A 13,939-nucleotide genomic window follows, 5' to 3' on the forward strand; every position below is an offset into this window, starting at 1 on the left:
CAGAGAAACCAAGGACTCCCTGCTTTGGTGGACACATCCCAACAGCGTTTGCGCCAGGGTTCTTTTCCTGCAGCCTTCACCTACTATGACTTTAACCACCAATGCTTCCCTCATCGGCTTGGGAGCCCATTTGCTGAAATACAAGGTACAGGCCAGATGGTCACCCACTCTCTGTCAATCTTCTAGAGCTAAGAGCAGTTTGCAATACCTGCTGGCACTTCTTGCCACTCCTGAAACACTGGTCAGTAAGGATCATGACAGACAATCTTGCCTGCATGTATTATATAAACAGACAGAGAGGAGTGAGATCCCACCCTCTATGCTCGGAAGCAGTCAAACTATGGAACTTGAAACAACATCTCCATCTCAGCTGCATACCTCCCAGGACACCAAAACACCACGTCAGACACATTGAGCAGATCCTTTCCCCAAGAACGCAAATGAGAACTGGATGCCAGAGTACTACGACTGATATTTCGCCAATGGGGCCATCCTATCATAGACCTCTTTGTTACCCATTGGAACACCTGTTGCCCAAAATTTTGTTCCAGGGCAGACCCTGTGTCGGGGATCAATAGGAGATGCTTTCCTTGTAACTGGGAACTGACCATGACTTAACACATTTCCCTCCTGTCCCCTCCTGTTCTGAGTCTTGCACAAAATTCAGGAAGATCGATCCTACATCATACTGATAGCTCCAACCTGGTCTCAGCAATTATGGTTCACCTACCTGCTCCAGATGTTGCTGTGCCAACCCATCAGTCTTCCTCCGACATGCTGGCTCCTCTCACAAGACAATGGTCGTGTCCATTACCCAATCCACAAATACTCCATCTGAAGGCATGGCTCCTTCTTGGTTCAGGGGTCCGGAAATAGACTGCTCTGATCAAGTAAAGCATATCTTCCTACATAGCAGATGTGACTTTACTAGGCGCACGTACACTCACAAATGGAATAGGTTTCAATACTGGTGTGCCTCAAAACATATAGAAGCATCTCAGGCTTCACTACCATTCATTCTCAGTTATCTTCTCCAACTCAAACACAAGGGGCTAGCTAACAGCTCGCTTAGAGTACACTTAGCCACAGTCACCACCTTCCACTACCCTACTGATGGGTGCACCATATTCACACATCCCATGGCTAAACATTTCATGAAGGGCATTCAAAACCTCCACACACCAACATGAGCCCCCATCCCTACCTGGCAACCAAAGCTAGTCCTACAATCTCTCGTGAAACCCAATATTTGAACCAGTGGCAACATGATCACACTTACACCTAGCTATGAAAACTGCCTTTCTCGTTGCCATGAACTTGGCCCAACAGGTGGGAGAAATCTCAGCCCTTGTGGCTCACCCGCCATATACCATGTTTCACAAGGACAAAGTCACACTTTGTCCACATCCCAAGTTTCTTCCCAAAGTCATAACATCTTTTCACTTGAACCAACCCATACATGTCCCCACTTTCTTTCCCAAACCACATAGCAGTCAATGAGATGCAGCTCTCGATACACTTGACATAAGGTCTGTATTGTCTTTCTACCTCAACAGAACAAAACCATTCAGAAAATCACAACTATTCACATCCACCACTGAAAGATCCAAGAGTGATGCCATATTGAAAAGATGCCTTTCTAAATTGATCTCTCAGTGCGTATGCCTCACATATGAACTCTCTAATGAACAAGTTCCTACATCAATAAGGACATGCTCCACATGGGCATTGTCTATCTCCATTGAATTTCTGAACAGTGTTCCAAATACTGATCTATGTAAGATGGCTACGTGGGCATCTTCAGATACTTTCGCCCAGCGCTGCTAACTTGCAGGATTCCTTTGCAGACACAATCCTTGGATGTACAGTCTTGTCCTTGGCTATACACGCAGCTCTGAAGCCCCAACCATCCCACTAAGGGGGCATTGCTTTGTAATCACCTTTAGTGTAGCACCCATAGGGACCTCACTTGAAGAGAAGGTTACTCACCTTGTGCAGTAACTGAGATGTGTGCCTCCCCCTCCCCCCCATGGGTGCTCCACTACCTGCCCTCCTCCCTTCTGCTTCGGAGCATAACATATGAGCTCTGCGGCAGAGAAGGAACTGAAGGCAGTTGAACCGCATAGGGCTATATATAACTTCTTTGCACTGCATGAGGCAGGAGAGGTGCGCATGTGCAGTCCAACGGGCACTGCTATTGGAGATTTCCCACTCCAGATGCAAAAGCACTACCCCACCTAAAGTGGAGCACCCAGGGCCCCCACATGGGGGGGAAAAGAGTACACTTTACCAGGCTCCGGAGACCCTGAGGGACCCGGCCCAGGCTGCAACCCCCATGGGTATGTGTGTGGGAGGGGGCCCTTGTTACAAGTTTGTAGTGGGCCCCAAAAACATGCTTGGGCCCTGGGAGCACCCATGTGGGGATACATCTCAAAGACTCTTAGTTACTGCACAAGGTGAGTAACCTTCTCTTCTGTTCATTTCCTCTGAAGCATCTGTCACTGGCCAAGATAGGATACTGGGTTAGATGAACCATTGATCTGACCAATATGACCCTTATACTCTTACAAAACTTCCACACACAGTGTAATGTACGTATGGAATATTTTATTGAAGGTCACTGAAAAAAATCTGAGTTCAAGAGAGAGCTAGAGTATATTTTAAACTGAAGTACTCAGCAAAGTAGTGCAGAAATTAAATGACAATATGTTCTTGCTCATTTTTTTTTTTGTGTTTTTTTGTTTTTTGTTACAGATTAATCAAAGGTTGTAATTAGGGCTGCTGCTTAAGAAACTAGACTCTTATTAGGAATGATGTGTAATTTGTTGAGACCTGCTCAGCTTTCTTCCATGCTTATTTGCCTATTCATCTCGTTGGTGTCACATGTAACTATGGCCTCCTGCTTTTTTTTTTGTATTTGATATAGCTTCTATGTTGGCTACAAGAGCAAAGAGCTAGATTTAGATGATGACAACTCATCACAGTAGAAAGTAGGATCTGCACAGCCATAAGAATTGTCATAATGGGGGCGGTTCAGTGGCCTGGTGTAGTGTGACTCCTGACACTACGCTGTACCAGATACTTCATGCAAATGTTTTGCCTTTCACTAATGTACCATGTGGGCATTCTATAATTAATAAGAAAGCAAAATGTTATAGGTATGTAAGAGTGGATCTGCTTCTGTGAATGCAGCATACGTTGTATTATTGTGATGGTCTGACCTCCTGTGACTTTGCTTTCAATATAGAAATAAGTGTCTGAAGGGCGGTATTAACATTTTCTTAAAAGAAGAAGCTGCTCTCTATCTTTTTCCCAGTAGCTTATGATCCCCATCTTTTTGTCTGTACCTGTAGGTTCCATCAGGAATCTGTTGCAAAAGGAAAGCCATCACCAGCACACTTTTGATGATGAGCAAAGAAAAAGGAGAGGTTCATTATAGTGTAGAAAGATTCTGCCATAATTCCCTGAAAAACTCAGATACCTATTTAGTCATATAACTGCAATAATAATTCCATCAGCATCTCCTTCAGACAATGTTCAAAATGCAAATACTTTAGTAGAATGAATTGTGTTATATAGATTTTTAGCCTGGTAGTGGTTAAAGTGATAATACAAATCATTTTTCTGTTGTTTGAGGAAGAAGCTTAGGATGCTGTTTTAACTCAAATTAACTTAATTTGAGATGTAAAATGAAGTCCTATATTTTATCTAATATGTGTCCCTTTGTTCAAGAGTTCCAGAGGGGTAGCCGTGTTAGTCTGTATACAGCAAAAACAACGAGAGTTCTCTAGCACTTTAAAGACTAACAAATTTAATTTCAGCAGGCATAAGCTTTCATGAGCTTCAGCTCACTTCCTCAGATGCAGTTGGTAGAAATGATACAGCAAATAGGAAACAACATATACATATCCAAGAGCATAGATAACAAAGGATAAAAGCCGGGTACTTGAGGCCTAATGACAACCATTGAGTAGGAGGTGAGAATGGGTGATCAGAGCAAATTACTTCTTGTAATGATAGCCATTCCAAATCCCTGTTTAAGCCCAGTTTGAATGTGTCAAGTTTGCAGATAATTTCTAACTCAGCAGTTTCTCTTTCAAGTTTGTTTTTGAAGTTTTTTTGGAGAAGTACAGCAAATTTCAGGTCAACGACAGAGTGTTTGGGAGATTGAAGTGTTCTCCGACTGGTTTATGGATGTTATTTTTTTTTATGTCTGATTTGTGTCCATTTATCCTTTTGCGTAGTGATAGTCCAGTTTGGCCAATGTACATTGCAGAGAGGCATTGCTGGCACATGATGGCATATATAACATTAGTGGATGTGCAGGTGAATGAGCCCCTTATGGTGTGATTGATGTGGTTAGGACCATTGATGCTGTCACTAGAGTCGATGTGTGGGCAGAACTGGCAACGGTGTTTGTTGCAGGGATAGGTTCCTGGATTGGCCTTCTTGTAGGGTGTATGGTTGCTGTTGAGTATTTGCTTCAGGTTGGGGGGCTGTCTGTAAGCCAGGATGGGTCTGCCACCCGCTGCCTGAGTGAGAGATGGATCATCTGCTAGGATAGGTTGTAGATCTTTAATGATGTGTTGGAGAGATTTTAGCTGGGGACTGTAGGTGATGACCAGTGGTGTTCTGTTTTCTTTTTTGGGTCTGTCCTGTAGTAGGTGACTTCTGGGTACCCGTCTGGCTCTGTCAATTTGTTTCTTCACTTCTCCAGGTGGGTATTGTAGTTTTAAGAATGTTTCATAGAGATCCTGTAGGTGTTTGTCTCTGTCTGAGGGATCGGAGCAAATCCGGTTGTATCTTAAGGCTTGGCTGTAGACAATGGATCGTGTAATATGTCCAGGATGAAAGCTTGAGGCATGAAGATACATATTGCAGTCAGTTGGTTTTCGGTATAGGGTGGTATTAATGTGACCATCCTTTATTTTTATTGTAGTGTCCAGGAAGTGGATTTCTTGTGTGGACTGGTCCAAGCTGAGGTTGATAGTGGGATGGAAATTATTGAAATCCCAGTGAAATTCTTCGAGGGACTCTTTCCCATGGGTCCAAATGATGAAAATGTCATCAATGTAGCATAGGTAAAAAAGAGGTTTTTGGGGACGAGTTTTGAGGAAGCGTTGTTCTAGGTCAGCCATAAAAATGTTGGCATACTAGGGCCATGCGGGTGCCCATAGCTGTGCCACTGACTTGGAGGTATAGATTGGCTCCAAATCTGAAGTAATTGTGGGTCAGGACAAAGTCACAAAGTTCAGCTTTCAGGTGTGACATATGATCATCAGGGAAAATGTTCTTGATGGCTTAAAGTCCATCTTTGTGTGGAATGTTGTAGAGAGCTTCTACAGCCATAGTGGCTAGGATGGTATTTTCTGGGAGATTACCGATGGATTGTAGTTTTCTCAGGAAGTCAGTGGTATCACGAAGATAGCTAGGAATGCTGGTGGCATAGGGCCTGAGGAGAACACTTCAGTCTCCCAGGATACTCTGTCACTGACCTGAAGGTTGCTGTACTTCTCCAAAAATAACTTCAAAAACAGACTTGAAAGAGAAACTGCTGAGTTAGAAATTATCTGCAAACTTGACACATTCAAACTGGGTTTAAACAGGGATTTGGAATGGCTATCTCATTACAAGAAGTAATTTGCTCTGATCACCCATTCTCACCTCCTACTCAATGGTTGTCATTAGGCCTCAAGTACCCGGCTTTTATCCACCTACCCCATTGTTATGTATGCCCTTGGATATGTATATGTTGTTTCCTATTTGCTGTATCATTTCTACCAACTGCATCTGAGGAAGTAAGCTGAAGCTCACGAAAGCTTATGCCTGCTGAAATTAAATTTGTTAGTCTTTAAAGTGCTACAGAACTCTCGTTGTTTTTGTTGATGTCAGTTAAGCACAAATACGGATTTCACTTTCAGCTGCTGTCTCGTGTTGACATCATTTGAAATTTCAGTTCTTGTCTCCTCCAACTCAGTTAAAATCAGGATAATAGCCATATCATACTGGCCCTAAAAAGTGCATTAAAAAATGGCAATTTGTTTTACATTTAAACCTCTTCACTTTCCCCAAGCAAATAATATGAAGACAGCTAATAAACTTGTGCAATACGTATAAAACTTACTATAACTCTTGGAGAAGAGCATTTCATTATAAACATAGCTATTGCAATAAATGAGTATATGTTTCAGAAAATGTAAGTCTTGACATAGGGGCCTCAGATTCCTCAAAGCAGTTCTAGAATAATCAGACACTCTTCTAATCTGTTGTTTCTGAGTCACAGGTGGTTAGAGTTTTGAAAAGATTATTTAAAGTTATCTCATTCTTGCACCACAAAAACACTTTTTATACAGTGTGTATTGTAAGAGAGGAAATACAAAAATGCATTTTTTCAATATTTCAGTAAAAATCTTAGCCATACCAGTGTTAATATTTAATTATATGGCTAAATCCTTGGGGTCAGCTCTTTTGAGTAACTTCCCACATACTTCACTATTTAACTTTGTACTTTTCCATTCTGTTAAAATGTTTATACTGCTGTTCTTAATGTCTTTCAGAAGAGCACATCAGTGATTCTTTAAACTCAAATTTTGATGACATTTGGAGAAACTGTAAATACAAAAATCAGAAACCAGCATCAGCTCAAAGTGATATTTATGTTTCTACACCTGCATCAGAACATTTTCTGTTTTCAAGTAGTGACCAAGGAAACTTAATTCCAAAACCATCTAACAGAAAATATTTAAACAAAAAACTAATTTCGCAGTGTTCTCTGGAAGGTGAACTATTTGCTAAAAAGAGAGAATATGAAGTGTCTCCTAACCAAAATCAGAGTGATGAAGATAATTTGACTTCTCCATCAGTTTCAACCAAAAGTTCTTTTCTCCAAGAAAAAGACTTGAGCCACATCACTCTCTCCCAAAACATGGTCCAATTGGAAGCTGCTGTAGTTACCAAAGGTAATCAGTTTGATTCATTAAGGAGCAGTGAAGATTCTATTAATATGCGTTCAGTTGACATAAATATTCCTGTTGACCCAAGTGATTCTACTGTCAGATACAAAATAAAGGGGAAGTCAAAAAGAGAAAGAAATAGTATGAAATTGACCACCTCAGCATCATGTAAGGGAGGGTCTGAAAATGAGTTTCTTCTAGCAATAACTACATGTAACAAGTCATCAAACATAGAGGAATCTTCATATGAAGACTTTTTTTCACCTTCTAATTTGAATAAAAGTGAAATGCAAGTAAAACACTTTCCTTTGCAAGTTCAGGAAAAATTGCCGGTTGCTCCTGAAATGAGTTGCAAAAGAGGCTTTTTAAAGCACAAACAAGATAGATTGCTTGAAGGGTCAGATAAAGAGTGCGCTGATCTTATCAAAAAAAGGAAAAGAACTGTTCAGACAAGCAGTATTTCAGCAGAGAGTGACTGCAAGCTAACAAGTTCAGAAAGTACAGCATGTGTGACCTTAAACTGCATGTCGGATGGAGTAAACACTGAGGCTTCAGAAACCGTGGGTTCTAGCCCTCTGAATCAACTGCATCAAAATATTCAGAAAATATCCTGCAGAACCAGCACAAATAGCTGCCCTCAAACTACTGATAAGTTGCTCCATACAAGTAAAAATTCAAAGATGCAGCATCAGGATGCATTAAAAATGCTTGTGCAACTAAATTCTAAAATGCAGTATCCTGTTGAGAGAAAACAATACCTTTCAGAAACTAGAGTACCAGAAGAAAATACTGTATTGATGGCATCAAATACTTTAAAAAGTGACAAAATGGGGGCAGTGGAGCCAAAAGAATATCCAGATTCTACAAATACAGAAAAGTCAACAGGAGAGAAGGAAATGCTGCTCAAAAAGTGCAGTCCAAGTATGTGAACTTCTTTTCCCTGGTATTTGGCACCCTATAAAAACCCCGTGCCATTTTTCTTGTGTATCCTAAAAAACAGTATTATCATGTTTTATTGTACTGTGATTTTACAAATTGTCCATATAAGATAGTTCTTAATTTGGAGGGGATATATTCCTTTTAATCTACCATCATAAAAACTACCTTGAAGTAAAATTGTGGTAAAAATGAGTGGAGGGAGTCCCCCAGAAAAATATAAGTTGAAAACTTGCATTGCTGTAACTCATGGCATCGGTATCGATGGAGGTGAAGAGTGAGTGCAAGAGATATAGATGGAATGCCCAGTTTTGTTTTTTTAATATGTTGCAGGCTTAATGTTTAACAGTCACAGGATTTTTTATTACTGGATAATCATTTAAGCAGGTTTTAAAATTGCCAGAGCCATTCTGATATTAGAATATACTAATATGGTACATGATACCCTAGGAATTTCCCTGCAAAACATTTCTGCCTGTTGTGGTACGCTATTGTTAAAATTTGATATTTTTGACTTTTGAATATGGGAAAACTTTCTTATTGCATTTTGTAAATTTAGTTAGACTTCTGCAAACAAGTGATGTAATGATATGTCTAAATTTTATAAAAAATTTCATGCTAAGTTTTTGTGCATAGTAAGCATATAGGTGATTATGAATCATGGAAAAAAACTAAATTGGCAGAGAACCTTTAAATATAGGTTGTAGGAGATACCTCTAACCTGCATGCTGCTGGTTTGGCTTAATTAATAAAATAAGTATCAAAATCCAAAAATGAGCATCTTTCTGGGGCACCCTGCTTTAATTCCCTCAAAGAGGAACTTGGATATTTTGGCAAACTTGAAAAGACAAAATCAATTTATTGAGCTTTCACATTTTTCTACCTCCTGCTGCTATTTGAAAATATTTGTTTTTTGTTAAGAACTTACATTATTCCAATTCTACTTGATCTAATGATGTTATCTGACATTTACCTTGTCACCTGTTTTCTTGGGAGGCGGTTCTGTCGTCACAAGTTCAGCCTTGTGACTTCGCTACAGGATCAAATAGAGCTACAGGATATAAAGTTATGTGAAACACGAGTCCCACTTAAATTTTTAGATTACTACTGTGGAGAATTGTAACAAACTATGAATCAGTGTTTATTAAATATTGATGCTTTGTAAATAAAGCCGTCCTTTTTATTTTGGATTGATTTGTGAATTACCCTTCCAATGCAGGAGAATGTACTTGTTGCAGTTTATGTTGAAATAGTAAAAACTGATTTATAACTTTTTAATTTGTGTTCCTATATTCTAGGTTATTGTTTGAAAAAGTGTTACATGCAAATATAAATTAGAGCTATCAGAGAGGAAACTGCTGCTTTTTAAAATTCTGAAAAAAAATCTGATAAAATACATCTTTGACCTTTCACCCATCTTTGATTTTTCTCCTGAAACATAGACAAAAAGTAATCCAATATCCATGATGACAGAGCTGATCTACTTTGTGCATAATAGATCTATCCCTTTTACATTTTTTTGCTCTGATATGCTAGAGTTTGAAATCTAGAGAAACAGATTTGGCCTCACATCTTTTCTTTTCAGTTATTGGCAAAATTCCCATTGACTTCCATGAGAGGATACTTATTTTCAGTGGATCCTCAATTCTGTCTGCCGGCATGTGTTATTTCCCCACCATTAAAACATGCATGAGCAACTGACAAAATGTTCATGTGCAAACCATCTATGACCATAGTTGTGAGTGCACAAGCATTGCATGCAAGTGAAATTTTGGGTCTGACAAGTCAGACCCCCTGCTCTGACTTTGAAAACCATGCACAAATTCCTAAGGAGGTCAATTTTATAGGGCTCTGTTCCCACTGTTGTCCATGTCTCTTCCTGAGTTTTGCAGGAATAAAATTGACAGTGCTTAGTTTTGCTCTGCTGCTAGGGATATGTTACGTGCAGGAGAAGCACAAATGCAAGAGCAGTAGAAATTATTTAGTAGCCATGAGAGACTCAAATAAAACATCTCCCTAAAATAAGATTCCTCTTGTCTATGTAATTGTTTTGGGGAAGGAGAGACTTCTATCCCTCAATGATTTTTTTTTAAGCTACATATAGCCATCTTATAGTGCTCTGTGATTAGTGACATTTATATCAAGGTCTTAGATTTGTGCTGAATACAATGGAGAGAATTAGTGGTTTCCTCATCTGTGAATAAGGGTTAATGAAAATGCAGCAAGAAGCCTAATGGGTTTGTTAGTTATCAAAACATGTAAAACTTCTTTGTAGTTCAAACTTAATTAAACTATACATTGTATAGAATATCCATCACTCTGGTTGTGATTCATTTTTTTTATAGGGATAGCGGTTAGATAAGTTGGTGTTCTGCTGTGGTTTAGAATGGTAACACTTGCCCAGAGATATTTAATTCCTATAGCTATTTACCTTAGAACCACAGCAATAAATGATAGGTTAGGCAAGGAATGGAACATTAATAGATTAAGACTGATTAAACATTCTTCAGTTGTTCAGATGACACTTATTTCTAGTCTCTCTGAATTACAAACTTAGGACTTGGTTGGGTGAGTGTTTTTGGATGCTTTACTGTTTCCATATTCATTGTATATTCTCTTACTTGGCAAAAGTTCTTAATTGCTCTGGCCAGCTATAATCTTGTGGACTAAGCACAAGGCTAAAGAGTTGAGTCCCGGAATCACTTCCTGGTTCCTATTTGCTTGTAGTGACAACCAGCAAGTTTGGTCCCATTTACTTGGAGTTTGCTCTGTGGGATACTTGGACCTCATTGAAGTCCATAAGAGTTCTGCCATGGACTTCAGTGGGGCCAGGTTTTAACCCTGAGTGTTCAGTACTGCTGATATTTGAGACATCCAAATTTGAAAATGCTAGCCTTAATTTCTCTACCTTCTTAACTTTTCTACCTCTGTAAAGACACAGACACCATAAGATTGTGTGTGTTTATAATAGTTACATATTATATTTCTTAATATTTTTAATCCTCTACTTGTAAATAGGCTGCTTAATAGTTGTCTATAATGCCTATCTTGATGGAATCCTGGTCTATGATTGGGGCTCATACACACAAATGTAATTCAAATCATCTATAATAAATCAATATGCTAATGCTATGTAATTGGTACTCTATTTAAAAGGACACGTTAATTTAAATTAAATCCCAATTTTAGCTCTTGTATATAAAAGTATCTTACTTGAAATGTTATATTAAGGTATATGCCTTCATGATTTAGTGAGATTTTTCATTATATAAATACTACTCTGCAATGTTGGAATTGAAACTCCTCAGCTTCTTTCTGTTGCATGAGAACCAGAATGTAACAATCTAAATCAAAGTAAAATTTGCCATTTTGATGTTATTATCTAAGTTGCGAGTAAGGTGCACGCATTAAATAGAAGAAATGGCAGAATGCTTAACTAGATTAAAACTGAAACACAAATAATTGATAAAGGACACTTTTTTGTTCTTAAATTACTTGCCATATTTTTGTCCTTTTAAACATTTTTTCAAGAAGGTTGGGAGTTCTTGGATAGTTGATATAATTTGAAAGTTTACATTTTACTTTATTTTTACATTCCCTTATAGGATTTATTTGGCTTGGTCAAATTTTAAATGCTGTTAAATTCATGAATATTGATTTAGTATACTTTAGTACTTTATCCTCTAACAGATAAAAAATCAGCTTATTTGGGGGGGAGTTGAATTTAGAACACCTGGAGCACTAAACTTTCTTTAACAAGACTGTATGCTTTCATTTGAAATGAGAAATGTGCAGTGTCCTAGACTAGACTCCAGTAAACGAAATTCGCAAAACTGATCTAGTTAAATCTTCAGTAATTAAATCTGTGTTTATCAAAAGATTGATCAAAGTGCATACATATTACTCAGGCATATTAACTTCTCGAAGTGTTTTTGACAGCCTTGGAGACTGAAAGTTATTAAATCACAACAGATACAACATATGCAATGACAGTGAATGCTTCGTTCTATCAGCCTTCCTATCTAGGTGCTCTCCTCTTCTGGAGGTCCATCTTTAGAGTAGAAGCTTGCTTTCTCTCTATGCCCATTTAATCCTCTACCTGCTGACAAGGTCCAATTGTGTTTGGGGGTGTGGTTTGAAAATAGACCAGAGACTGCCAATTCATTTTAAACAGACTAATGAACATTGACATTTAAGGAAAAATTCAAACATTAGGCCCCCAAATTTAGGCTTTGTGTACATACAGAGAAATTAATATTTTTCCAAATTAAAATGTCTTTGTAGGGTTTTTGTATTTCCTCTGTTGGAAATCCACATACTGTATCATTGTGGCACTGCGTATAAGACTAGAAATTGTGAAGCTAAACTGGAGACATAGGGAGTGTAAACTCACTGTCATAGTTTGTGTGAAATAGAGAAGTGAACAACACAAATATTAACCTGCAAATACTATTTTGCAAATGTTTTAATCGTATTTGGTGGAAAAATTTGGGGGGAAAAAGATTTCCAAAACCTTTTTTAGAATGTTTTTACCAGTTTGCATCTTGCTTTCCCTCCAAGGTTCTAAACTTCTAATAAACTTGGTTTCTAGGTGTTGAACATGAAATTTCAGTATGTGAGGCTATAGATGGCTCTTGTGAAGTTTTTAATGAGAAAAAAAATAAGCCCTATGGAGAATCAAAGAAAACTGGGAACATCAAAAAGGTTAGTTTACATGAACCCAATGTCAAGACCATTTTTTATATGTAATAAATGATTTTAACATCTTTGCATATAAATGAAAGTTTTATCTTTTAATGTAAAATGATCTATTGAATTTTCTATATTTTTTGTTTACAATTTGGGTGAATATTAGATAGGAAGGCCTAAAAAGTCCTACTCTAATGAGGCTTGACTTTGTATGAACTACATCATATGATTGTCAGTGTATCTTTAATATGACCTGGAAAAGGTGCCTTTAGCCTTCTCTTTACCAGAGAACTACCAATTGTGCTGTCTTTAGCAGTCATATTCATTTAAAAGCAGAAGCATTCATTTAAACAAAGTTGGTTTCACTTCTATTTTCTGTGTAATACTAAACAATTTATGGTTCAAGCAGGACTTGAATATAAAACTTTGAAGATGAAGAATCAGTATTGAACTACTCTGTCATTTAATCCTTTTAGTTTTTCACTTTTTAAAAACCTTGTTCTGGGTAAATGTGAAATTGATTAGCAGCAAATATAACTGGTGAAAGTACATTTACACAATGTGTAGCAAATGGCAGAATGAAGATAAAGATGGTTGAAGTTTCTTGAACAGACGAAATCACCCGAAGAGATGAAATATAAATCAACTAAAGCAGGATAGAACGCTAGGTCATTTGTTTCAATGGATGTCTGTTTGAAGTGTTTCAAAGAGATCTGCTGATCAAAAGACCTATTTTCCTTCTACACTGAAGTATTAAATGCAGTTATTAGATAGCTTCCAAATTAAATGCCACTCTTGGTAGCAGGATGCTGGACTAGATGGACCAATGGCTGCTTTGGGTGAAATTATAACTTTATTTCCTTATATGCTACTTTATTCTTTTAACTGTTCACCGATGGATTCTCTTTAAAAAGAAAGAAAACAGACTGGCTGAAATTGCAGCTGTTGATAGATTTGAAGGTTTCTGGTCCACTAATTCTTCAAAATTCTTCTTCTTGATCATAGAATCATAGAGTTGGAAGGGACCTCAGGAGGTCATCTAGTCCAACCCCCTGCTCAAAGCAGGACTAACCTCAGTTAAATAATCCCAGCAAGGGTTTTGTCAAGCTGCAGCTTAAAAACTTCTAAAGGTGGAGATTCTACCACCTCCCTAGGTAACCCATTCCAGTGCTTCAGCACCCTCCTAGTGAAAAACGTTTTCCTAATGTCCAACCTAGACCTCCCCCCCTGCAACTTGAGACCGTTTCTCCTTGTTCTGTCATCTGCCACCACTGAGAACAGCCTAGCTCCATCCTCCCTGGAACCCCCTTTCAGGTAGTTAAAGGCTGCTATCAAATCCCCCTTCGTTCTTCTCTTCTGCA

The 13,939-nt window shown here is 38.3% G+C and overlaps 1 protein-coding gene across 4 annotated transcripts in view; it reads left to right on the forward strand.

Annotated features, from left to right (window-relative positions):
• MCPH1 (microcephalin 1) overlaps positions 1 to 13,939 on the forward strand; it is a 211,992-nt gene that overhangs the window by 24,422 nt on the left and 173,631 nt on the right. For all 4 annotated transcript variants that reach the window (XM_067532028.1, XM_067532029.1, XM_067532030.1 and 1 more), the window contains 2 exons: positions 6,558 to 7,874; positions 12,481 to 12,593. In XM_067532028.1, coding sequence (XP_067388129.1) covers positions 6,558 to 7,874; positions 12,481 to 12,593 — 1,430 coding nt within the window. The remainder of the gene's footprint in view (positions 1 to 6,557; positions 7,875 to 12,480; positions 12,594 to 13,939) is intronic.

Source organism: Emydura macquarii, unplaced genomic scaffold, assembly GCF_026122565.2.
Source record: "Emydura macquarii macquarii isolate MOO-44397 ecotype Brisbane River unplaced genomic scaffold, CSIRO-AGI_Emac_v2 contig_3238, whole genome shotgun sequence".
Taxonomy (NCBI): domain Eukaryota; kingdom Metazoa; phylum Chordata; order Testudines; family Chelidae; genus Emydura; species Emydura macquarii.